Source organism: Zootoca vivipara, chromosome 7 (assembly GCF_963506605.1).
Source record: "Zootoca vivipara chromosome 7, rZooViv1.1, whole genome shotgun sequence".
Taxonomy (NCBI): Eukaryota; Metazoa; Chordata; class Lepidosauria; order Squamata; family Lacertidae; genus Zootoca; species Zootoca vivipara.
In genome coordinates, this window is record NC_083282.1 from 35,916,314 (window position 1) to 35,940,541 (window position 24,228).

At 39.0% G+C, this 24,228-nt stretch overlaps 1 protein-coding gene across 8 annotated transcripts in view; it reads right to left on the reverse strand.

Annotated features, from left to right (window-relative positions):
• Positions 1–2,139: 2,139 nt before the first annotated feature.
• NFIA (nuclear factor I A) overlaps positions 2,140–24,228 on the reverse strand; it is a 282,624-nt gene continuing 260,535 nt past the window's right edge. For all 8 annotated transcript variants that reach the window (XM_035123739.2, XM_060276862.1, XM_035123744.2 and 5 more), the window contains one exon: positions 2,140–6,665. In XM_035123739.2, coding sequence (XP_034979630.1) covers positions 6,648–6,665 — 18 coding nt within the window. In that variant the 3' untranslated portion in view covers positions 2,140–6,647. The remainder of the gene's footprint in view (positions 6,666–24,228) is intronic.

The window sequence follows — 24,228 nt, forward strand, 5'->3', positions numbered from 1 at the left end:
TAACACATTTTGCAAGCCTGCAAAGTGGCTGCAAAATCAGTTTCCTGCCTTCTTACAGTAGCAACAAAAGTGAAGGTACAGGTGGGAGACTGTCCACTCAGACACTCTGCTCTAGTCAATATTTGTGCTCTCCAAGATTAGATTAAGGTAGAATGCCTTCTCTACATGGAATTGCCAAGGTCTTTTTTCATCTCTTGCATTTATACTACAGATCATGGTGATTCCTGGCTTCATCTTTTCTATCTTGGGGTGGTGGTGGTGGTGGGAGTTCATTGATTTGAGGCATTGCTGTAAATGAGGATGCAGGAATGAGTACATGAAATGTAGTGAAATATTGAATTAGAAGTATTCGCTCTAACATTGGTTTGTACTCGGAAAGATTATGAAGTACAAAACCTCTGCACAAAGTCTAGCAGATTATGTTATGGCAAAGAGAATTATCTTTTTGTTCAGCAGGACAATAAAAATCCCTTATCTGTGCAAAGTGCAGAATAAGGATGCTCTCATCAACTTATTATCTTCTAGGGATCATTCCCCTTGTCAAATGATGTGTATATTGAAAGTGTTCTGCCTCCTGATGGACATGAAATCAGGTGAACTCTTGGTAACAATAACATGCTAAAATTTGTTCTTGTCATGGGGACAGAGGAGAGGGACCTCAAATTTGGAGAAAGAATCATACAACAAAATCCTATGTTAATGCCTAGTGACTATTTATGAATCGGGCCCAAAGTTTATACAGACTTTTGAAGGAAAAAATTGCAACTGTGCATGAAACTAAATAGCCACATGAGGTTGGGTTTTTAAAAAAGGTTCTTAAAAGTTTGTTTTAATATGAGGAGGTCTGATGTGAAGAAGGGTCAAGCATGGGTACCTGGTTTAAACACTGTTAACGAAGAAACCACTTTCAATGTCAGTTCCAAGTTGGAGAATTGTTCCTTACATTGAAATGATGTCTTATTTTTCTTCTGAGATAAGCTCTTAAGAGTTCTTATGGATGCTTCTAAGCAAAGGAAAAAATACCACCAGGCATGGATTTCTGATTTCAAACCCTATGCCTGCCCTTATTAATAAAAAATTGCCCCCAACAAATAATACTGAATTTTAAGTTAAATGTATATATCCAAAATACTGAAAACACCCAAAATCAAGGAGAAAAAAAAACAGAATTTGTGTTCTCAGTGAAATATCTTTAAACCTATCTGACAAGAACCAAGTCAGAAAAAAAAGACTAACATAACTTTGAGTAATATTCATACAGCTCACTAAGCATTATGGAATAGCATGCATTAATATTGTACGGTTATTTTACATCACCTATATCAGAAGGTTCTGACAGACAGCGAAGGCTACTGGTGTAGAAAAAATCTTACTTCAGAAGAGCAATATAATACAGATTTCACAGGCACTACATTTTTAATATATCAGGTATTATGCTGGTTTTCTTATATTTCTTTCTGTCCTAAAGCTGGCATTTATAATAATGACCAAAAAGGCAAGGATTGAAGTAAACGGAAACTAGATACCAAAGTTGATATATTTCTTTTTTCAGATTTATATTAGTGCATAGTTCTCATGCAGATAAACACTGCTATGCATTTACATTGTTGGAAAGCAGAGTGAATTGAGCCCCAAGTTGTCACATTTTTGTAAATCATTTTGCCAGCCTGTAATAGCACCATGTAATGGATTTGCATTAAACATTAAATTGATTTCAGAATTGGTGACACAGTATTCACTACAGTTAAGTGCTATGGAATAGCTTCAATGTTACCTGCTATATATCAAAGCAATTTTCATCCCACTGCTTTTTTATTGGAAAAAATAAAAGGAAAATGTACTCGATACTAATTAGACTATTGCACAGCCTTGGACTTGATGGTGGCATAGCCGGGTTTTACTGTCAAACAGTAATACATGCATTGACTTCAAGACAAAATTGGCTTTGTAAGCTTGATTTAATGGAAACCTTGCCTGGTAGGCAGAGTTCACTTCATGAGACCTCCCCCAATAGATCTCATGAAAGATGAGTTTCTTTTAGGTGCCATTGAAGCTCTCCTTACATTTTCATGCCGGTCGTGGTTTGCAATGTTTGTTCTATGGAGGCCTTCTACCAAAGTAAAATCATTTTTTTAAAAGAAAGAAAGAAAGATATTTCCAGAGACACAATGCAAAGTATATTAAGTGACATTTTGTTTAAAAAGAGAAAAAAACACAAGGAAAAATACCTGTTTTATGCCATGTATCTTGGTTTTTTTGTCTTTTGTTTTGTGTGGGTATGTATGTGTACAGTAAATGTTAACACTGTTACTACAAAGCTGCAAAATATATGGAAGAAAAAGAAAACTGTGAAAGAAAACTAGGTAGAGGAGTTTTACATATTCCTGTGGGCTGACTGAATACTGTGGGGAAAAAAGGTTCTATTCCTTCACTTTTCAACTCTTAAGAGAAGAGGGAGAGATCACCAAACAGCCAAGGTATACTCCTGGTGACTGATGTTAGATATCACTATATAACGTGATTAATAAATACTTTATTGCAGGGGTGTGCAGAATGACAACAAGCTAAAGTCCTATTTTGAAAAGTGGTCAAAAGAATAGGAAACTACTAGTGGAGTCAATTCATAGAAAGCAATGTTATTTTGCAGGGGGTGGACTGAGGAGGAAAATGGGAGCGGGAGCCGGTGTTGTGTATCTGGCGGTTTTAAAAGAAAGGATCAGAAAGAAAAGTTTTTTGCACAAAGAATAAAAAGCAATTTTGAAATGGGGAATGGACATGTGAATTTGATTCTGAAGTGTGACCCAGGATTATTTCTCTATTGTAGACTGCACACCCCATGCAGTTGCCTCCCCTCAGATCTGCATTCTCTGCTATACTTTGAGGAATAAAACTCTGTTTGTTCTCCACACCTGAACAGATCTGAACTGCTGTGTTTCTGCATGATAATAAGATGAACCAAAATTTAATTTAGTGTCTTTAATACTTTACAACCCCTGTTGGTAAACACCCTTGACCGCCTACCTAATGTTTAAAGCCTTTAAAACAATTTGTTTTATGAGATTCCGATCAGAATTCCCTAACTTTACCATCTTCAAACTTAATAAGATAAAACACTTTCAAAAATACAGCATATCTGCAATGTCCATTTACAATGGTTCTTCAGTAGCCTATACTTCTCAAGCATAGGAATATGCTATACTATTGAGAGAAGGAGAGGAAAAAAAACTGTATTTAAATACATACAAAAAGGAAACAGGAAAGTTTTCAACTTAAATCCAGTTCCCAGAGGGGGAAAAAAGCAATTCTATGAATGCTGCCTTTATAACGAACAATCAGAAATTCCACTAAGCTAATTTGACAGAAATTTTCCTCATTTAAACAACATTACAAAAAGTCCTGCATTATAAAATAGGGTAGAATAAATCAGTGTAATCAATAAAACTATACAACATACAAATTACATCGCTTCTGAGTGGGCAGATTTGATTCTCTCTCTCTTTGCGGCCATGACTACGGCATGCTCACTAAAAGCAACTAACTGCCCAAACTATTGCTTAGTTTGCTTTGTTTTTGTTTTTTTTAAAAAAGGGTGCAATTTCGTTGTATATACAACCAATTTACTGGTTATACCTTGGCTTATAGCAAGGTTCTGACAAAATGTTTGTCTAGGCTTTTTTTCCCTTCACTGTGAAGCACTGAAAGCTGCTAATTTTTTTATTTTTTTATTTTTTTTAGTGCACATATGTTTTAATAAAGTAATGCCCTGCTAAGTGCTATAGGGAAGGCAAAGGATGCTGGCTAGTGGATGTGATACCATAACACTAACAATCACACAATACAACGGAGCAAATGACTACTCAACCACCTATTTGACATATATGAAAATCCAAAACATTTCTTTCCTTAAATAGAGAATAACCAGTAAACAATTTTCAGAACTTGGAAGTTTTAAAAACGTGCATATAAAAATGGGCATTATATACTTTTTATTGAATGTGGATTGATTGCAATCTGCTAATAAAAATGGGTGTGGGATTTGAAGAAAAAGGGAGGTTGTTTTCTTTAAGGCTTGCTTGTGAAAGGAACAGTTGTAAAACAAAAATTGCTTGAAGCAGGGTTCAGCTTAGTGCTTCACAGTTTGACTGCTTCTCTAAGAAGAGCCCTTCCTGCGTGTGCATTCAAAAATCACAAAAAAGTACAAAGACAAACACCTAAAATACACTGCGTCAAGTGCAGCACCGACTTTGGTCAAATAAAAAAAATATTAAAGAAAAATTAAGAATTGCTAAGCTTTTCTTCTACATGATATAAGCAGGTATTGCATATTTTCATATATCTGGGAAAAAACAAAAACAAAAGGAAGACTCCAAATAAAATGTAAAATGCAGCAACATCAAAAATACTGATAATCTAGCATCTACAGATCTCAGAATAGCACTGCCACTGACCGTACAGGACAAGAAAACACTACCGCTATCTGTGGAACAACTAACATCCTACTGAATTCTAAGATGCTGAAACTGACAATGGCTGACATAAAAGTCACATTTACAAAAAAGTGTCTCCAAATGCTTGACTAGGGAAAAAAACCCTTTCAATATAGGAACATGTGCAACAATTCCACAAATAATCGCTATCCAGGGCAAGGCACATTGATATGGAATTTTTTTTGTTTTTGTTTCGTGCAAATCAATAAAACAAAACAAAACAAAAAAATTAGTTTCAGGGGAAAGATGAGGAGCAAAGTGTCTTCCCAATAAATTCAGTTTACTTGATTGTATAGGACAGTAGTAGAAACCCTTCTGAAGGGCTGAACAAACATAGTTTAAAGGCAAGTGCCTGGATTAGGGATTACAATATTGTGTCTTAATGCACTCTACTTTACCCTACATTAACTATATAAAAATTAGTTACTAACACTAGAACATGCAGAGAATTTCTCTGATTCGCGAGACTCGCCAACCAGAACGTATATATATGTATAATATAGGAAACCTTCTTAAAGTTGCATGGGAAGCAAAGGGGTGCTCCGCTGTCTGGTAGGGGAAAAAAATCACTTGCATTTTTTTCCTGTTTTTTTTCCTTTTTTTTTTTTTTGTACATAAGATTCAGGACATTTTGGGTCCAAACTTTTTTTCTTCTTCTCAGCAAGTGTCCTTGCTTTGAACTGGTATAAGATGTAGAATCAGCATTTTGCTTCTGTTTTGTTGCCTTTGCAGTTCAGAAAAAAACCAACGCCAGTTCAGGGACACAAAGGCGTTTTATTTTCTGGACAGCTTTCTCTTATTAGCTCAAGGGCCACAGTCTAACTCAGAGTGAAGCATACTTAAGGACATTTGTTTCAATGGGCTTAAGCACACCTACCTCTGTGTCTGGTTGTGGCCAAAGTATTTTGAGAAGTGATATACCCTATATTGCCGGAAACACATACGATTTTATCAGAATTGGCATAATCTATTATAGTGACTTTTAGCTTATAAAATTAACAGATATTATGATTTAATTTTAATTATGTGCTTTGATAACAGAAAATGATTAATTAGCATTTAATGTAGATAACATATTGTGGTAAAAGCACCATTAAATTTTGTATTTCTTTTTAAATTTCCTTCAGTTTTAAAGGGATACAAGTTTAACAATAAAAAACATAAAAAGCAAAAATAGCTCCCCCCCTTTTTTTCTTGCAAGGCTGTTTTTTACCCCGATAATTTAGAGTCCTGGGGTGGTAGGACTTGGAAAACAAAAATAGAATTTTCAACAATCTCTATCTTACAAAGATATTTAGCTATCCAATGAAATTGCACTTTTCTCAATTCAAAATTCGATTGTTTTGATTGATTCCTGTCAGTTTCTATCAAAACAGACCAACTTCCCCATTTCCGTGTGAATTTTATATCATGTTGAAAATCATCAAAAATGTTTCATGTAAGTGCAGCATTTAAACCCTTTTTTTCTTTTTCATGTGAACAGCAGTAGGTTGATATTTTATATTTTTCTGCAACTTGAGTGGAAATCAACCTGTTGATAATGCTCTTATGATTCATGTCACGTATCTAACTGCCGAGTGTAAAATTAAAAACAAAACACCTGATATGTTACAGAAAAAACATGCCCCATGTCTGTCCTGTAAGTTCTATATTGCAGAATTCAGCTACTACAAAAGTTATCATGTATGTGTGTTCCTCATGATCTCTCAAGAAGTCCCACACCTATATGGGAAATTAATCAGTGAAAAATACTGTAAAACAGCTAGGCGCCATGTGGAAAGTGTTATAACAGCAAGTCAGTAAGCAGCCAGCAGGCTAGCTCTACTACCCAGTGTCCCTAATGCTTACACTACCAGTTGAAACACTTCAAAAATCATGAAGCCCAAACATTTCCAGCACCATATGAGAAATTACATCGGTCACTAAGGTGTTCTTTTGTTTAAAAAAAATCCCCTCCTCCCGCCCGCCCCCAAACAATGTTACGGCCCTTGTCAATCAACCATAACTTTTGCCGTTTCTGAATGCGAGCAGTTGCTTGCTGTCAATATCTGTTCATCTCCCCTTCCATGGATGCGAAGTAACTGTTGCTGCTGCTTCCATGTTACAGAGTTGGGAAGGGGTCGGGTGGTCTGTCTGGTGGGTGGTGGGAAGCTGTGAGTTTTATCCCAGGTACCAGGACTGCAAGAAGGAAACAAAAAAGAAAGGGAAGATTTATTTTTTTAAAAAAAGTATTTATGCAATGCTTTCAGCAAAATCCCTCGCATGTTCATGGCTATGTGTAAAGAAACCTAGGAATTAACAGTGAATCATTTGGCTATTTCTTGTGCCAAGGTACTAAACCAGTGAAATCGCATGATGACATTGCACCTCTCCTTATTCTTTTTATGAACACTAAATAAGAAAATTCCAAATCATTACACAGATGTGACTGGTGTGTATATTGGAACATATGGAAGAGACACAAGATGTCATGACTGCTGCTCCATCCATGAACTGTCACTTAAATAATAAACCTGTAGGGCAGAGATTTTCAACCTTTTGGGGTTTACGGCTTCCTTGACCCAACTACATTCTTCCTGCAGCACCCTTGTGGGGCTCAGGTGCTGAGGTATGTCACCCCTTGCCTGCAGAGCTGGCAGCCTCTCAACCTTTTTTAAGCACCCTCCTGGAGTGTTCCCCCAGCCTCCTCTCCTCTCCCCTCTCCTTGGGAGTCCTCTGGGCAGCCACAGCTGCCACCCTGGTCTCTGAGCTCCCCCCTCTGCCCCAAAGAGAGGTGCCTCTTCACACTGCCCACAACGGCCTGGGAAGCACCCCGGTCAGCCCCAGAGGCACCATTTGCCTGAGAGGCTTGTAGACAGAGCTGCTGCTGCAACAAACAGCTGTGCAATCCTTTGGGAGGCAGAGACATGAGAGGGCATCAGAGGAGGGAGGAAAGGAAGGAAAGAGGGCCAGGGGCCAGTGTTGCCCATGTCACCCCTGACCATCATTCAAGGCACCCCAAGGTGCCACTGCACACTGGTTGAAAACCACTGCTGTAGGGAACCCAAAAGTAGGTTTAGGCAGTTGAGGAGGGAGGATAAAGCAGCAGTACAAGAAGCGTGTGGCTTTCTGCCACATAAAGATTTCAGGAGCTGCTTGGAACTTTAGAAATTCTGGCAATACAATGAGTATTATGATCTACACATTCCATGAAACCATTAAGACCATCTTGGATTAAAGTAATCTGAAGGTTGTGGCTAAATTTAGTTTACCTATACATTTCCCACAACTGAACCACACCCCTGGATTCCATTCATATGTGTCCAAACACAGTTGGATTCTCCGCAAATCCTGGAAAGCGGTGGGTTTTTTTTGCTGCATCAATCTCGGACCAAATTTACACATGTGAAAATATTGTGCCATATACACGAAGGTCCAATTGCTAAAATGGAAAAAGGCTAAGATCTACAGTATGTTTTAAAATTGCCACATCAAGGCTGCCTCTCTACTGTCAGTTCTGAATTGTGGCTATAACATGTAAAATGGATAACTGACATCACTGTCAGCTGCTATGAGGAACACAGCAGATGAACCCTGAAATAAGAGGCAATTGGATCACCAAAAGTGCTGATACTTCTCTCTCTGGCCAAGTGTATGTTTGTAAATAAAGGTTAAACCTGGATAAAAGCTGTCTTCCATGAAATTAAACTAAAACATATCATAGCACTCCATAAAATATAAAGCAATGGGCATAGATGTCTGTCATCACAGACTGAGGTGAACCACAGCAGGAAGGGGGCTGGAGAGGTGAATTGTTTTATTTCCAATAGATTCAGAATACCGTTGCACACCACCCCAATCTCGGAGCGGTGCGAGATCCCAGAGGTTCCAGGTGCTTATTCAGGGTTTGGTTTCCTCAGGATGAGTAGAGACTGTGGTGCCTTTATGATGTATGGTTTATTTACAACATATATACAACCTGAGCCTACAATGGAGAGACTCATACCATTCACACCCCAAGAGGGTCTCCCATAGCCACAGCCTGGGATTCTAGCAGAAATCAAGCATGGTTCTGTCTCTAAGGATTCCCATCCTTCATCTTCCTGCTTCTATATACCTCAACTCTGGCCATTGTCTTTCTAACTACTAGCCAGCTGAGGGAGAAGGACCCACCAATTTTTTTCTCTGGCACGGAGTCACTTCCTTCATGACCCATGCATAATCTATTACCAAGAACATGAACAACTGAATCCTCTATTAGATTTTAACCCTGGCTGGATGCAGGCCTTAGAAGGATCTCAGGCATATGGCCAAGCCCCCACCCCCAAACTCACAACAATACATTTTGTGTTCTTCAGGCCTGGTGGTTTACCTCAGAAAAGCCACCAAATCAATGAAGGCGTGAGAAGAATCGAAACCCAATCAAAATGTATTCGATTTTGAACCCTGGTAGTGTAAAATAACTAGATAAGGCCTTGTTACTGTCAGCTGAACAAGCAGACACAACACTAAAGGCCACTATGAGTTCAGTTATACACAACTGTGACTTCCATTATCCGTTTAAGCCACCCCTGAACTATTTTTCAAATACCATGATTCAAACATCTATGTGCTCATTTGAAGGTTGCCAAAACTTCTTACATACGGAAGCAGGCTTGTGTTCACTGTTTGTCTCAGAAGTCAGCCCAACTGTGAAGAACATCTCAGTGCCATTGCCGTGTGTACCTACGGTAGTGGAAATTGGCACTGGTGTGGAGGAGTGGGGCTGAATCAAGCTGGTATAATGCTTGAAACTAACTTTTGATTCTTTTTTTTAATATTGTTACCATTACCTATTACAATAGTATCCTCTCATTCTTCTAGGGAGTTCTGAGTGGCTTACACAGACCCTTTCCATTTTATCTTTACAACCAGTGCTTTTCTTTTTCTTAAAAAAATGTTTATGGGTACTCTCATTTTCCTACCCCTATTTCCTATTGACATACTGCCCCTCAATGAGGCCAAACTTAGATTCACAAAATGTTTAGGGCTGTGCCCCCCCCCCCAAGAAAAAACACTGTTTACAACAACCCTGTGAAGGTAGGCTAGGCCAGGCATCAACAAACTTCGCCCCTCCAGATGTTTTGGACTACAGTTCCCATCTTTCCCGACCACTGGTCCTGTTAGCTAGGGATCATGGGAGTTGTAGGCCAAAACATCTGGAGGGCCGCAGTTTGGGGATGCCTGGGCTAGGCCATGATTAGGCCAGGATCACTGAAGTCTAACACCGCATCCACAGTATGTAAAGATTTTCTGGCTGTCCAGCTTTAATAATTTGCACCTTTTTTCTTTCTTTCTTTGACAGAAACAAAACACATTGCCATTGCAATCACTGGATTTTATGAGTGACATAATAAATAAATATATAAATTCAGCTAGGTGACACAAATCAAAGTGGTGTTTTTACTGTCCCTGTCATTTCTCAGACAAAATGAGCTTACACCAAAACACCCAGTATTATTAATATTTAAATTGCATATTAACAAAAGCAAAAATCCTGCTGGCTTTCAGATTACATGATTTTTAGCTTTGGCAGTATGTCATGGAGGAAAGTTAAATAAATATTGCTTTATTCAAAAATAAGTTGGCAAGAGAAACACAGTCAATTCAGATGACTAGTTTCCTTTTTCATCCCACTGGCTAATTCTTTGGTCTTTTTTTATCTCTCTCTCTCTCTCTCTCTCTCTCTCTCTCTCTCTCTCTCTCTCTCTCTCTCTCTCACACACACACACACACACACACACACACACACACTTTCACCATCTTTCTTTTCTGATTTTATGAGTCAGAGCTAGACTGATAGTAATTAAATGAAATAGTTTTTATACGTAACTTTTGTTCAAAAGGTTTTCATGAAGGTTAGGGTGCCTAGGCTCATTATTTTATCAGCAGTGCTATTCACTAGATTAATATAGATTGGCTTTGATAAAATTACTCAAGTGAGTAAAGAATGGTACATTATTTACAAAACTGAACTGAGTAAACAGTTGTCATTAGGGCCACTAAGATTAGTGTTTACTAATAGTGCACTGATTCAAACACATCAATTCTATATAAATTCACGAACTTATTGTATTCATTTCAATAAAATTTGCTCTCTCGTAAGTGTTATTACAGAACAGTAAAGCTTGGATGGTGCAAAACATCAGCACAGCAGACATTCACACAGCACCCAAGTTTAGAATCATGATTCTAGGAGTTGCTAGCAAGAAGCCACATGTTTGAAATTGAGAGAAAGACCATTTGTCCCCATCAAGCTATCACCAGGACCTGCCTATCAAGTTGATAAAGGCTTCCAATACAACTTGATAACACACCTAATGTGACTGTTACTTTAAAAGCATTTAAAGTATCATTCCTGTTACAGATTTACAGATTTATTGAAACAAGTCCCATGTAAAGTATGCAACTGACAGAGGCAAATGAGAAGTGTCAGGCTGAACTAATTTTTAAAGTAGTGATCAAGAACGATATCTAGGTCTTAATTTATAGTGTTTTGTTGTTGTTGCTGCTGCTGCTGTTCTTCTGGTTGATGTTAATTGTCAGTTAGTAACCATCCCCAAATTGCAGAGATTTGATTCAGACAGTCTGGTGCCTAGATGGCCTGTGTCACTTTGGGACATGTAGTAAAACTCTTGAAACTATTTGCATTTTTTTCAGAATACAGCTTGTGCATGGTATTTCTTTTAATAATACTCAGTGCACATTTTGGACAGCAGGGGGTGCACTTTTCCATGCCACTTCTTTCCTTTGCTACTCGCTGCACAGGTTTTTTTGGGGGGGGGAGGGGGGAATCTGCAGTGCTTCTGAACTCCTCTCAAAACTGGGTGGGTGGGTAAGTTTCTTCACCCATCTTACTATTCAATGTGTGCCTTGCAGACAAGGTTACCCCAGAGCAGCTCTGTAATCCTTCACTGAAATAGGCTTTATTGATTGCTCTGGTCTATTGTTCCCTTTTCAAGTCCCCCAAGTTCAAGTTCATCCTGGTGTTACATCATGTCTGGTTGCTACGAGCAACCAGACAGACCCAGACGTGACTATCATTAGCAAGAAACACTCTGCTCTCCTCCCACCAACCTTCCAGTGGCTCTGACGTAGCAGGGCCGCTGCAAACACATTGAAGTATTTATTCAGCCTAATTTATGACCTACCCAGCAAGCGAGACCCCCACTCCAAAACCCAATGCTGTTGTATATTTAATTAATCAGCCTCTCTCTGGCACTTGGGAAAGTTAGACAAAGGGCTAATTATTGTATTGCACTCCCCACACTTTTCTTTCTTTCTTTTCTTTTACTGGGGTGGGATAGGGGGAGAGAAAGAGTTGAATATTTGCATGGGAAAGAAAACTTATACGAGGCTCATGCCAGTCGCACCCTCTCCCCATAAACACCTCTCTCCCACTCTCCTGCCCTGCTGACATTTCATGAAATACTTTAGCTGCTTAAGGGAATTAGGAAAAAAAAAATCTGATGTGAATGTAACTCCTTCAGAGTTGGTATTCAGTAACACAAATCAACTCATGACATGTTTAAATTTAAATGCTAACCACACACTCTGAGAGTTACTTTAAAGGTTAGTTTTTAATCAATAGAAGTTGCTGACTCTGGAGTTTTGAGCTGCGCACTGCAGCTCTTGTGCCTTTGTCTAAGCCTTAAGGCTTTCAAACTTTTTTTTAAAGATGATTTTAGCAATGATTTGCAGACAGTGCTGTTGTGTTCTTGAGGAGCAACATGTCAATAAAGGAATAGAGTTACCCTGCGCTGGGGGTGTCAATATGACTCCTGGAGGCACCACTCACGTCTGACACAATGGAAAGCTGATTAACTCTTTCCTGGCCAAACTGGACACTAAAAAATCGTTTGCAGAGATGTTCGACACTCAACTGACCACCAAAGATGCCTTTTTTCAGAATAAGATGTCCCAGTACACTGTTTACAATGTCAGGAGTCTGCCCCCCCCAAAATGCAACTACCATTGCTTATTATTTGTTTGCATATGTAAGCTTCAAAATAAAGGGGGTGTTTAAATGCACTTACACGTGCTGTCACAAATATGCTCACATTTGGTCTGTGATTCACAGATCCGTCTAAGTAGTAAAAAACAAGTATCTGTGCTGGAAGAACTTTTTGGCATGTTGGGTAATATGCAATCAGAAGTGTATTCAATATTTCAATTTTTTAAATATCTGGTCTTATATAGGATTCCTGGTGGTCTCTAGTGCAAGGAACTACTCAGCTTCAGAAAATCAGCAGCATCAGAAATGCCCAGACCATTTACTGGGCCTGCACGAAGACTTCTCTCTTTTTTTGCCCATACCTGGGACTACTACAATTCTGTGTTGTCCTAAAATGGATTTTACTGTCCTTCCTCCCGTGCTCAAGGTGAAACATCAAGAAGAATTCTGCAGTCCAGTACAAGATCTTCACTTTCCTTTCTCCAGTCAAATGAAGAAGTAATCTCATCAGGTTGAAAAGTGCTGACTAAGGATTTAATAAAGTGCCTGCAGATGTGTGTCATCTCTAAGGTATTCAACTCATGTAATGCAAAACAGTTCCACACTGAATGTGCTTATAAAATTCCATTTAACCATTGCTGAGCTCTGTTTTAATGTCCTCAGGAGTACTATCACACTCCCCCCTCCCTAATTTACAGCACTATGAAAGTTGAGGCTCTATACTGCCAATGTCCTAAAATCCTCACAGTAGTAAGGTTTTATGAACCATAAACAATATCTACTTGACTGAATCCTAAACAGGAAGTCTGAAATGGCAATTACATTGCTTTGAGAATGTCAGCCTATATCCAGGGCTAGCTGCGGAAGGGGACTTAAAAAAAGAAAAGAAAAGAAAAACCTCCTGGCAAGTCTTTCTTTGGGATTCAAAGAACATTTAAAAAACACCAGTCCTGGAGTTCAGAACAGAAACATTTATTCTCTAGTACACGTTTTAACTGTGCTAGCAGTACAGAAATAGGCCAAAAGGTTATTCAAATAATCTTTAAAACGCCTGTCTTTTTTATTTTTGGCTCTGAAAATTTATATTTTCAAACCCAAACTAGCCCAGTTTCAAAGATTTCTATCTGTGCATCCCCCCTAAATAATGACATATTAGACAAAACAAACAGAAGTAGTAACTAAAGGATAGAAGAAAGTAAAACGAAGTCCTCAAGGGCAAAGTTTAATGCTGCGGAAGGAGGTTGTTAATGTGGAATCCAGAACTGGGTGTGACAAGTTGGCTTGCTTCTCAAAGCAAAATGGGTTATTTAAGGACATTAATACATTCAGAATGTTCTCTGACAAACTCCATAGGCTAGATTTTATTTCTCCCAAATGTATACATAAGTAAGGCCTTTTATTGATTTACAAAATTTCCCTTCTCTTCCAAAGAGACTGGGTGGCATACAGGGCAGTCACAACCCCCCCCCCCCCCGGCCAACACAATTTCCCTTACAATAATTCTATGAAGTAGGTTAGGCTGAAATACAAAGATTAGGCCAGGTCTCATTACTATTATTGTGTTTATAGACAACCTTTTCTCCAAGGAGCTCAAGGTGGCACACATTGTTCTCCCCATTTTATCCTCACAGCAATGTTGTGAGGTAGGTTTGGCTGATAGGCAGTGAGCGGCCCAAAGTCACTCTGTGGTCTTCATGGCTGAATGGGAACTTACAACCCAGGTCTTAGTCCAGTAATATAACCTCTACTCCACATTGGCTTTAGGTTACCAGGGCCTAAGTTGAAGTGTTGACTTTAAAACATAAGGCTCTGAATGACTTGGAACTCAGGTACTTGAAGTGGACCCTCTTCCTATATAAACCTGCCCATGCATCAAGACTGACAGTGGAGGCCCTTCCTGGGGTCCCACCCAAAGTAAAGTACGTTGTGTGATAAACCAGGCCAGGGTCTTTCTGTGGTGGTGCACTGGCTGTGGATTTGATTGGTGATTGGGGGCTATCATTCTCTAGGACAGGAACAAAGAAACTCTGGTCCAGGGCCAAATGAAGCCCTCTGGGCCTCTCATACTGGTCCTCCATATTTTGCCCAGGCAATATCCCTTCCCACCCACCCTCTAACCAGGCCACAACCATCACAGGCTCTACTTCACACTTTCCTTGAGTGTCTTCGCCTGACTGAAATGTGTCCTTTAACTCCATAATGCCTGTTGCTTGCCTGGATGGAGGAAAGAGAGTGAGGTGTGAGTGTGAAGAAACTAGCCTACTGTACAAAAGGTACAATTCACATTTGCCGTGCTGCCTATCTTTGCCTTTGGCTCAGTGCATTACTGACATGTAAGCCTTCAAAGGTTGCCTAGAAGGGAACATGACCTCGGTGAAAGAAGGCTTACCACCAGTGCCATAGAGGGAACTCTCTGGGACTGAATAGCCTGCAGAGTTCAGAAGATTGGAACTCTTAAGTCTGTGTTAGTCTACCCTGTTTTTGATGGCCACAACAACATTAATAAAGTTGTTTAGAATGCTAATTTTTTAAGTATTAAGATATATCAGTACTATTAGAAGATACATCAGTATTATTGTTCTGACATTGCAGCTGAGATGCTAAGGCTATGAGGCAATAGACTGCATAAGGCTCGAGGGTCTTTCAAAGCAATTACTTCCTGGTTGTGAAATACCCTCGCAACAGAGGTGAAGCTCTTATCAGGGCCATGTTTTGGGGTGCTATGCTTTCATGCAATAGTTGTGATCTTGCAGCACCATCGACGCACCTCCACCACCGACGATGCGGCCACAGCCATCGAGAGGCCCCAATGTTGCTGGCTGCCACTCTGTTGAGCGTGTAAGTGGCTGCCGCCTTCTTTCCGTGCAGAGAGAAGGGAGGAGGGAACCCCGAAAGCTGCCGCTTTCTTTCCATGCAGGGAGAAGGGATGCACGGGGCTGCTGTGCCTCCCTCCTCCCTTCTCCCTGCATGTAAAGGTTTGGTCACAGGGGTATTCGTAGCGCGCATGCATTGTGCATCGTGACGCACGATGCATGTGCGCTACAGACGCCCCGCCCCCCGGCGGGGTGCCTTCGGGTTTGCCACCCCAAGCGGCCAGGAGGCTAGCTACGCCACTGCTTAAGAGGGGCAACTTCAAAGGTTGCATCAGTGGTACCTACCATCTCTAAGCAGATTGGGCCAGCACTGACTGGGAGCACAGGAAAGTTAGGCTAAATCAAAACAAATTGGCCTTTCGGCTTCTTTCCAGGCTTGAAGGACACATGCATTCATATTATATTGTTGTCTTCTTATATGATTTTATGCTATTTTGAAGTATTGCTGATTTAAAGCTGTTGGTATTTTATTTTATTTTGAAAGTGGACTCTGAATCTAACTTTGCTAGAAGGGAATGGTATGAATCTTTGAACACATTCATACATAAGTTTAGCTGTGCTCAGGCATTTAGCTGAATATGTGAGCTGCAAAACCAGGGATAGCGTAGGTGCACACATTGCAAGTCCCACACCCAACAACTCCAGGTGTGCAGACAAAGGTATGAAAATGGGCTTTAAGCATGTTCGATTGAACACAATGACAAATGTTTAATTTTCATGGAGGATAAGGCTATCAGTGGCTACCAACGCCAATGGTTATTTCTTCTTCCACTGCTGGAAGCAGTATGCTTCTGAACACCAGTTTCTGGAAACAGCAGAAGGGGAGAATGCCCCTGGTTGGGCACTGTGAGAATAGGATACTGGACTAGATGGATGAAATGATCCAGTGAAAAGGGATGGAAGACCCCCATTTCCCTAAATAGCAATCTTGGTAATATACAGTTGTGTACTTTGAACATCTTAAAAGAAAGAGGTGAAAATTTCCCCAAAGGCACAAAATTTTCAAAGCAAAATATACACAAATTTTGAAGGAAACTAAATGTGGTGAACTGTGGTGAACTTCATCCTATAGCTCTATAACAGGCCTTCTTTCAACAACTAAAATTGAAAGCATATATAATATAGAAAGAGAGTGCACTACACTGGAAACTGGTTGTGACCTCCATTTTTATATTAACATGTCTTTAGCACACCAGTTCACTGGTAACACTAATGCTGCCTTTCCCTTTTTGTCTGAATGGGAAGCGAAGTACCCCATTTCCAAGAGACTGAAGTGGCGCAACTTCTTCCTGTTTCAGGAGCCCCACAATGGAGAGCTGTGTTTCTCAGTGGCAGCAGTCATGGAAAGCAGGTGCCCTCCAAAAACCTAGCACAAAATTTATCATGCAGCAATTCTTGCTGCTGGTTCCTAATCGACTGAGTAGTCCAGAAAGTTTCCTATGTTACACTGTGTAAATCTAAGTCAAGGATCTCCTGTGTCTGAATTCTGAAAAATGAATTAAAGGTTGATTGAACTGCAACACAGATGCCTTTAGTCTGAATATAATATATAGAACCATCAGAGGGAAAGGCTTTGAATGTAATCCAACCAAGCAAGACCGAGTGTCACTTTGAATACGGTGTATACATTATACAAAGGAATTTATTATATAAGTTAGAGCTATGGGAAGAAAACTTTCACCTTTTGCTATGAAAGAAAATGATCAAACATTATACTTTTAAGATAAAGATTAAAATTCTTATGAGGAAAATCTCACATGCTTCTGCAGAAGGAAAGGAATAGTCATGTTTATTGCCAAGTTTACTTTAAATTAATGGCCCAAACTTTCATGTCACACATTCAAAGCCAGTCACAGTAATAGTTAACTTCAGATTTTTCAGGCGGAGGTGGCGAGAAGAAGAAAAAGAAAAAGTAGTCAAGCAAACAAGAGAAAAAAACAATCCTATTCTGGTTTTGTTATAGGACGGCATACTACATAGATCAGAGGCTTTGGGAAAAAAATACAAACCCCCACTGTACACAAAGCACAGGAAAATGTGAGGGAAAAGGGGAAAAACTAAAAGCAGCTTAGGATGTGTTAACTCTGCCATTCTGTCAGCTTAAAGAGTATTTTATGCTTGATCAACAGCTCCCCTTTATTATGCTTTTCTTTCATTCATTCAAGACATCAAAGAAGTGAACCACCAGTGTACCTGATCTGCGGGAAGAACTAGTAAGGGTGTTCTAAAGAAACTGGGATATTGGGAGCCAGACACCCCTGCGGACAAGCTAGTTCAAAGGGAATATTTCAACAATGATTACATTTTGTAAATCTTTCCTCCTCCCCACGAAAGACAGCTTATTTCCTGCTTTGTCATGAAAAATAGATTGTACCCATTAAAGTGAGCCTGCACTATCAAAGTTACTTGAGAACTCAAGTACAGCAGCAAGGGGATTAAGTGGAAAGCAAGATGAAATCTTTCAGAGACTTCCAAAGTGTTGCTTACGAGCTGTTGTTAGTCATAAGGTTTTTCTTACTGGCATACAAGCACTCTGCCTCCATCTACTTGCAGGACGTACTAAAACACAGATGAAAAGTCGGGATATGCTGGCATTCTAAATGGTATGAGGTTAATGCACTAAAAATCTCATGCCCTTAATTTTAACTACAGAACCGCAGATTGAGTCTTTTCAGAGCCTCTACTTAATTGGCAAGCTATACAGGGATTTGATGCAGGTGCACAGGCCCTGGCAAGGGACACACACACACACACTTTTTTCTTCTTCACCCGCTACATAGAAAGATTAATGGCAAGCACTTGTTTGATGAAGAGCATAAGTTTAAAAGTAAAAAGAAAAGGTCTCATTGAAATAGAGGAGCCTTCTGTGTGCATTGTTGAATGGTGCACAGCGCTCCTCTGAATGCGCTGGTGGTATAGTACCAGCACGCCTATGTATGGCGGACTAGATCATCAAATATGAAGGACCACATATGACAATGTCATATGGCACTCAGCCTGCAACTGCACTCTTTTTCAATATGGTAAGCTTAGTAGTAACCAAGACTTGTTTCGAATTGCTGTACCGAGAGCACATGTCAGTGCACAGCACGTTCCTTCACTGTAAGAGTTCAGTCACACTGTAAATGGCAGTTTTGTTTTGCCATATATATACACATACATCCACACACATGCTTTGGTTACATGCCAGGGAATCCTGGTCAAATGTGCCTCCCCCTCCCCAGCCCATCAACTTTTTCTGAGTGTTTGGAAATGTGTCTTGTCTTCACACTTTGTGTGTTTTTATGGAAGTCTGGGATATAAAACTACCTTGCCCCCTCCGTTCTGTTAACAACCTCTTTTGCAAGGAGCTGTACTTGGAGCAAAATGGTTTCCCGCTGCACCCAGTAATACTTTCTGTCCAGTTCCATTGGAATGCATTTAAAAGTTGAAGTTCAAATTTAAACTAAATAAAATGCTCCTTGGGAGCCTAGAGCCAGCCTTCATTTACATGTGATCTCTCTGAACTTCTCTTGTGCTAGCTTGCTCTGTTTCCAGGGCCCAGCAAAGGAATGTTCTGCAGTTACAGCCTGCAGTGCTTTCTCAGGCATTTGAGACCCAGAGGCACAAATTTAAAGCTCCAGTGTTAAAAGTTTCCACATAACCAAGAGAAGAGGAAGGAAGGAGGTAGAACAATATATTCTTAATTATTTGCATATAGCATTACAGTTAAAATATTGCTTTTTTTAAAAAAGGAACATAACATATCCTAACAACCCCAGCGTTGTAACAACCAGCTTGTACTTTCACCACAGTCTAACCCTTTGTTCTTCATTGCACTTTCCGCTTTTGTTAGTTTTGCAAAATCCTTTGTTAGCAAGCTCTCAAGACTGTACTTGCAGTTTTATTCAGTTTGTACCAAAGGCTGGGCTCCCAAAGCAAGTTAGCTACAAACAGACTTTTTTTCCAACTATGCATCTTAGGAGTGCAACAAGGAAAAAATGTCTAAATACAGCTATTATTCTTTCACAAACAATTGGTCAATACACATCAATAAACTATCATGTTTAGACACGTGATGAGACATATCAGAATGTTGCCTATTTTTCCTTAGTTCTGTACACATGAACAGGAAAAAACCCTCAAAGCCCATTTCTTTTGGACCCAAAGGAGTGTTGATGTATCAGAGAAAACAAACAGCAGTTCTCAAAGTAGATGTTGTTGCAAAAAAATTAATAATAATCTAGCATTTTGTCAAAATCAGCAGTTTTCCTGTAGGTACAGAATAAGAGTTATCACCTTCACTGAAGGAAGGAAATGGTGTTATACCCAAGATGACATTGATGTGGAGCTATGTAGATTTAATTGGATGTGATAGCAAACATACATCACAGACACAGACACAGACACACACACACATATATCTCAAGCATGGAAGTGTCCTAATACTGGTGGCATTGACACCAAAGAGTCTGTTTTGAACACTGGACTCAATAGTTTCTAATGATTTCTAGTACAAGATGAGCCTTATGAAAATGTAAGAAAGTACAGTGTCCCTCTCAAAAAAATAGGCAGTCAACAGGATGAACCAATGACTAAATGGCTAAAGCCTGTCATTTTTAGCTATACTACCTAAAATGCTTTAGAGCTTCTGAAACGGTGGTCCATGGACCACCAGTGATCCATAAGCTTCATTCAGGTGGTCTGCAGCATGTCCATATTAAAAATTCATATTGATTTTTAATTGCTTCATTTATATTACTACTACTACTACACACAACCACCACCACCCATCTTCCAACATAGTGCATTACAACTGCTGCAACAGGCGGAAAAAATAATTAAGTGATCTGCCAAGTCTCTTACTGCTTGGTAACACATTTCCATGGTAGAAGGGGCATTCCTCTGTGGCATTGTGCATTGTGTTAATGGAGCAACACCTTGTGTTAAATAACGTTGAATGTGCATGTGGAAGGGTGGAATTAAGACTATAATTCCCTTTGACGCACACCCTGCCTCTATAAAGCTACTTCTGCTTTATTTGACTGCTTCTAGTTGGACCAAGGTCATGATATTAGTCCAATCTTGTACTGATTCTGGGTCTAAAACCCCACCCCCAAGGTTTGCCTAGATAGCGGCAATATGCGGAGCTTTCAGGGTCAAAGGAAGCCACATCTCACATTACACTGCAGTGACTTTCTGGTCTGGGTAGAAATGTCTACAGGAGTCCACCACAGCTGTCCTTGGTTATCAAAGGACACTGTGTATCCTTTGTGATCCTGGAACAACATGAAAAACGTAGGCAGTATTGAGGGGCAGGATTTGGAGAGTCATCCATAAAGGACAATTAAAGTCAAGGGCAATCCATAACAGACATTTAACTGAACACTCCCCCCCCCCCCAAGTTAGGACTGACCACTGTCCATTATTAGAACTGTCATACAATTAAAGAAATCTTAGGATATTTAAAGGGTTAAGCTTCACTCAGTTAATGATTAATCTATTAAATCTGCGTATTAATAAAGTAAACAGTCAGGGGAGGAGAAGCAGCATCCATTTCTCTGCTTTTAGGTGATACACATACAACGTCCTATTAGCTGCAATTCTTTTAAGTATTTTTACAGAAAGCACTAAACTATTTTTTAAAATAAAACCTGCTGCAAAATAAATCAGTCAAAAGGTTTTTTTAACTGATAATTGACTCAACATTGCAGTTCTAGTTATTGTTTATTTATTTATTTAAAACTTTGGAACATGGTGTTGGGTTCAAGGTGAATAATTATTCTGTAAATGGAAGGAGACCTTATTTCAACATATGGTGAAGTCTGCATCAAACCTATCAGGCATCACACATAAAGTCAAACTATTTATTAGGATAAAGTCTGACTAATTATTAGTGCTGTGTTTTCATAGTATGTAGCATACCAAGTGAATTGAATTGATAGTTATTGTTATGACAGTAATCATAATTATACTCTTTGAAGGGATCAACACACACATCTCCACTTACAGCATCTATTAATGGCTACATATCATGATTTTGAAACACTTCATTAGCTTATATCAGATGTTTGAAAGTCAAGATCTTGCTGTCAATTCAGTCAGTTGCAAGTTTGGAGAAAAATGACCTGTCCGCTTATAGTGGCATAGGGTTAATCACATTCCCACTAATTGGCTTCAACCAAGTGCATACTTAAAGCCCTAAATTTTAAGAAATGGGGCTTGGCCACAAGAAATTGAGTGCAATATTTTAGGCACTGGGTACTAACCAGAGAAATTAGACAAGGCCAAATCCCAACTGAGATTAGACAACTTAAGCACTTCCAGAATGTACTACTTCCTCTGCATATTGCCTACAATTTTTATCTGAGCAAACACAGCTTGCAATCAGCTGGCTTTCTATATGTTTCCAAAGTTATTTCTGATTGGAGAGGGAGAGGAGAACCTGGTATGCTACTTATTGAGGAAAACTGTTCTGGAATCCTTGAAAAATAATACATTATGGTGTACCACAATACTATTTTCACGGGGATGGTTTTTAGACTATAACTGTACTTGTGGTTATTGCCTGCCAGGAAAATGGGTATTTTGACCTTTGTCCTTACTTCACTGAAAAATGGAAATTACTCAGTTTTCTTTGTACATTTATTTTCAAGCAGAATATAAGCACTGTGGGTTTTTTTAAAAAAAAGGAAAAGAATTTGTTGCAAAAAATGAACTAACTGTAATTCTGGAAATTAATAAAAATACACCCACTGGCTTTATGGTGCAACCTAAAAATTACAGTAATTTTTCATATCCCAAATACACCAGAGATCCTTGTAAATGTATAAAAATACTGCACAGATTGGTACATTAAAAAAAAGAAATTAGCTAAAGAAATAAAAATATTGTTTGGCTTGTACATTTATAGATAATAATTCATGTACCTGGTTTGCTTTGCAATCATCTATTTTATCAGTTGCATAGCCTGAGAAATCGTTATGAAGGCTGCTGGTGATCTGAGAAGAAGTGTTCCATGCAAAATTCATATTTATTAGAATATGAATATTATTGACTGCAAGCTGCATATTTCTATCACCAGAAGACAGTTTGAACAACGGGTTGATTCTGCTGGTGGTTTGTTATTTTTCCCAACCTGTTTTTACATACATTAGTTTTAATGTATATTGGATTTTAAGGCAACCAGCTCTTGGATTGCTTTGGTAAAGAAGACTGGTCTTGTGAAAATCTTCACAACACACATTCCAATCTAAAAAAATGGGAATAATTGTGACCAACTGAACAAAGGTATCTTTGCTACATAAAATCTGTTCTACCTCATACTCACAGGACTGAAATTTCTATCAGTCATCTTAATTCATTCTAGAACAATGATGTATATATTTTAATAGCATTATCTTAATATTATTATTTAACATTGCTATCCCTCTCTTCTGAGCACTCAGATTTTAACTGTGAGATTTTAAATTACCATAAACTCTGGTGGAAGCTCTTTTTAAGGCCAAATGATACGACTGCATGCATGCATATATATGTGTGTACACACACACACACACACTTGATACATGCATTTCTTTTTTATAAAAAATCCCTCAGTTCACACCTCTTGACTCTCTTTAAATATAGCCATTCATTTTGAAGCCCAAACAAGACATGATGATAACCGTGAATGTTTAAATTTAATCTGCTGCGGTGTAGAATATAGAGCCAGGAACGAGGCACGGCACGTGGGGTCAGAGGGTTGCTCTCTCCCTGTATCCCAAGGTCTTTATGATAATTCCCTAAAGGTTCTATTCACTCCAGATACAAACATGTTTCTGTTTTATTATGCATTTTGTATTCCCATTTTGTAGTTTTCTGTTGTGAACCGCCCTGGGATGTTCAGATAAAGGTGGTATACAATTGTAATGCAACATCATAGGAGTGGGTGTTTACAACTACCCAACCCCTTTGCCCTTGGAAACCTTACAAGAAGCTGCTGCAGGAGACTGACTGTGAGCAGCATCATGGAAGGGGTGTTTTTAGGACTAAGGTGAAACGGTGAAGCTCACTTGTTATTTTTGCTGTTGGGATGCTGCATGTTGTTTAAGTAATCTTGTTATATTTATAGTATTGGATGTGTTGTATTGTAAGTTATTGTATAGTATTGTATATTAATATATTTTTTGTTTCACTGTTATTCCGAAATCGCTTTTGTTTGAAATGCTTCCCTGTTTCTTTGTGGCAAGTTGTTTTGAGAATGATTTTGTGTGTGTGGAAAAGTGGCATACAAATAAAATGAATGAATGAATGAATGAATGGTCCCAATGGAATCTTCCCTCCTAGATGATTTCACTGGAACTGCTACGTGGGCCAGTGGATTAATAACCCTTGTCAAGTGCTTGGTTTCTTAAAGTCTAATCCTGGCAAAATGTATGCTGGTAAAAGTGTTATAATTTTTCCTACGACCTAGGTGTATCCTGTGCTGACTAACCTGGCACTAAATCCCATTTAATTCATTGTGTCTCATTTCTGAATAAACATGCAGTTTGCCAGTGGCTTTCTCCTCTGAGCAATAGCAATAGCAAATTTTTAGGATTCCTAAAGTATGGCATTTGATAGATCTTCTTATTTATGTGTAGTTTAATGAAAGCTTCATTTGTATCTGCAATAATAAAAAAAATAGAATGTACCAGCATAACATTATGATATATGGCTGGTGTGGGTTGATCCTAGGAAACCACACTACGCTAAAGCAGAAAACAGTTCTTTGGCAGAAAAAAGTTTTAAAAGAAAAGAAAAGAAAAGAAAAGAGATTATGGATTATTCATATTCAGCAAAGCCTGAACACATTTCAGCTATCATAGGGCTAGAACTGTAACAGGATTGTGATGAATACACAGCACAAAGTGATAGGCCTGTTCTACTAGCACAG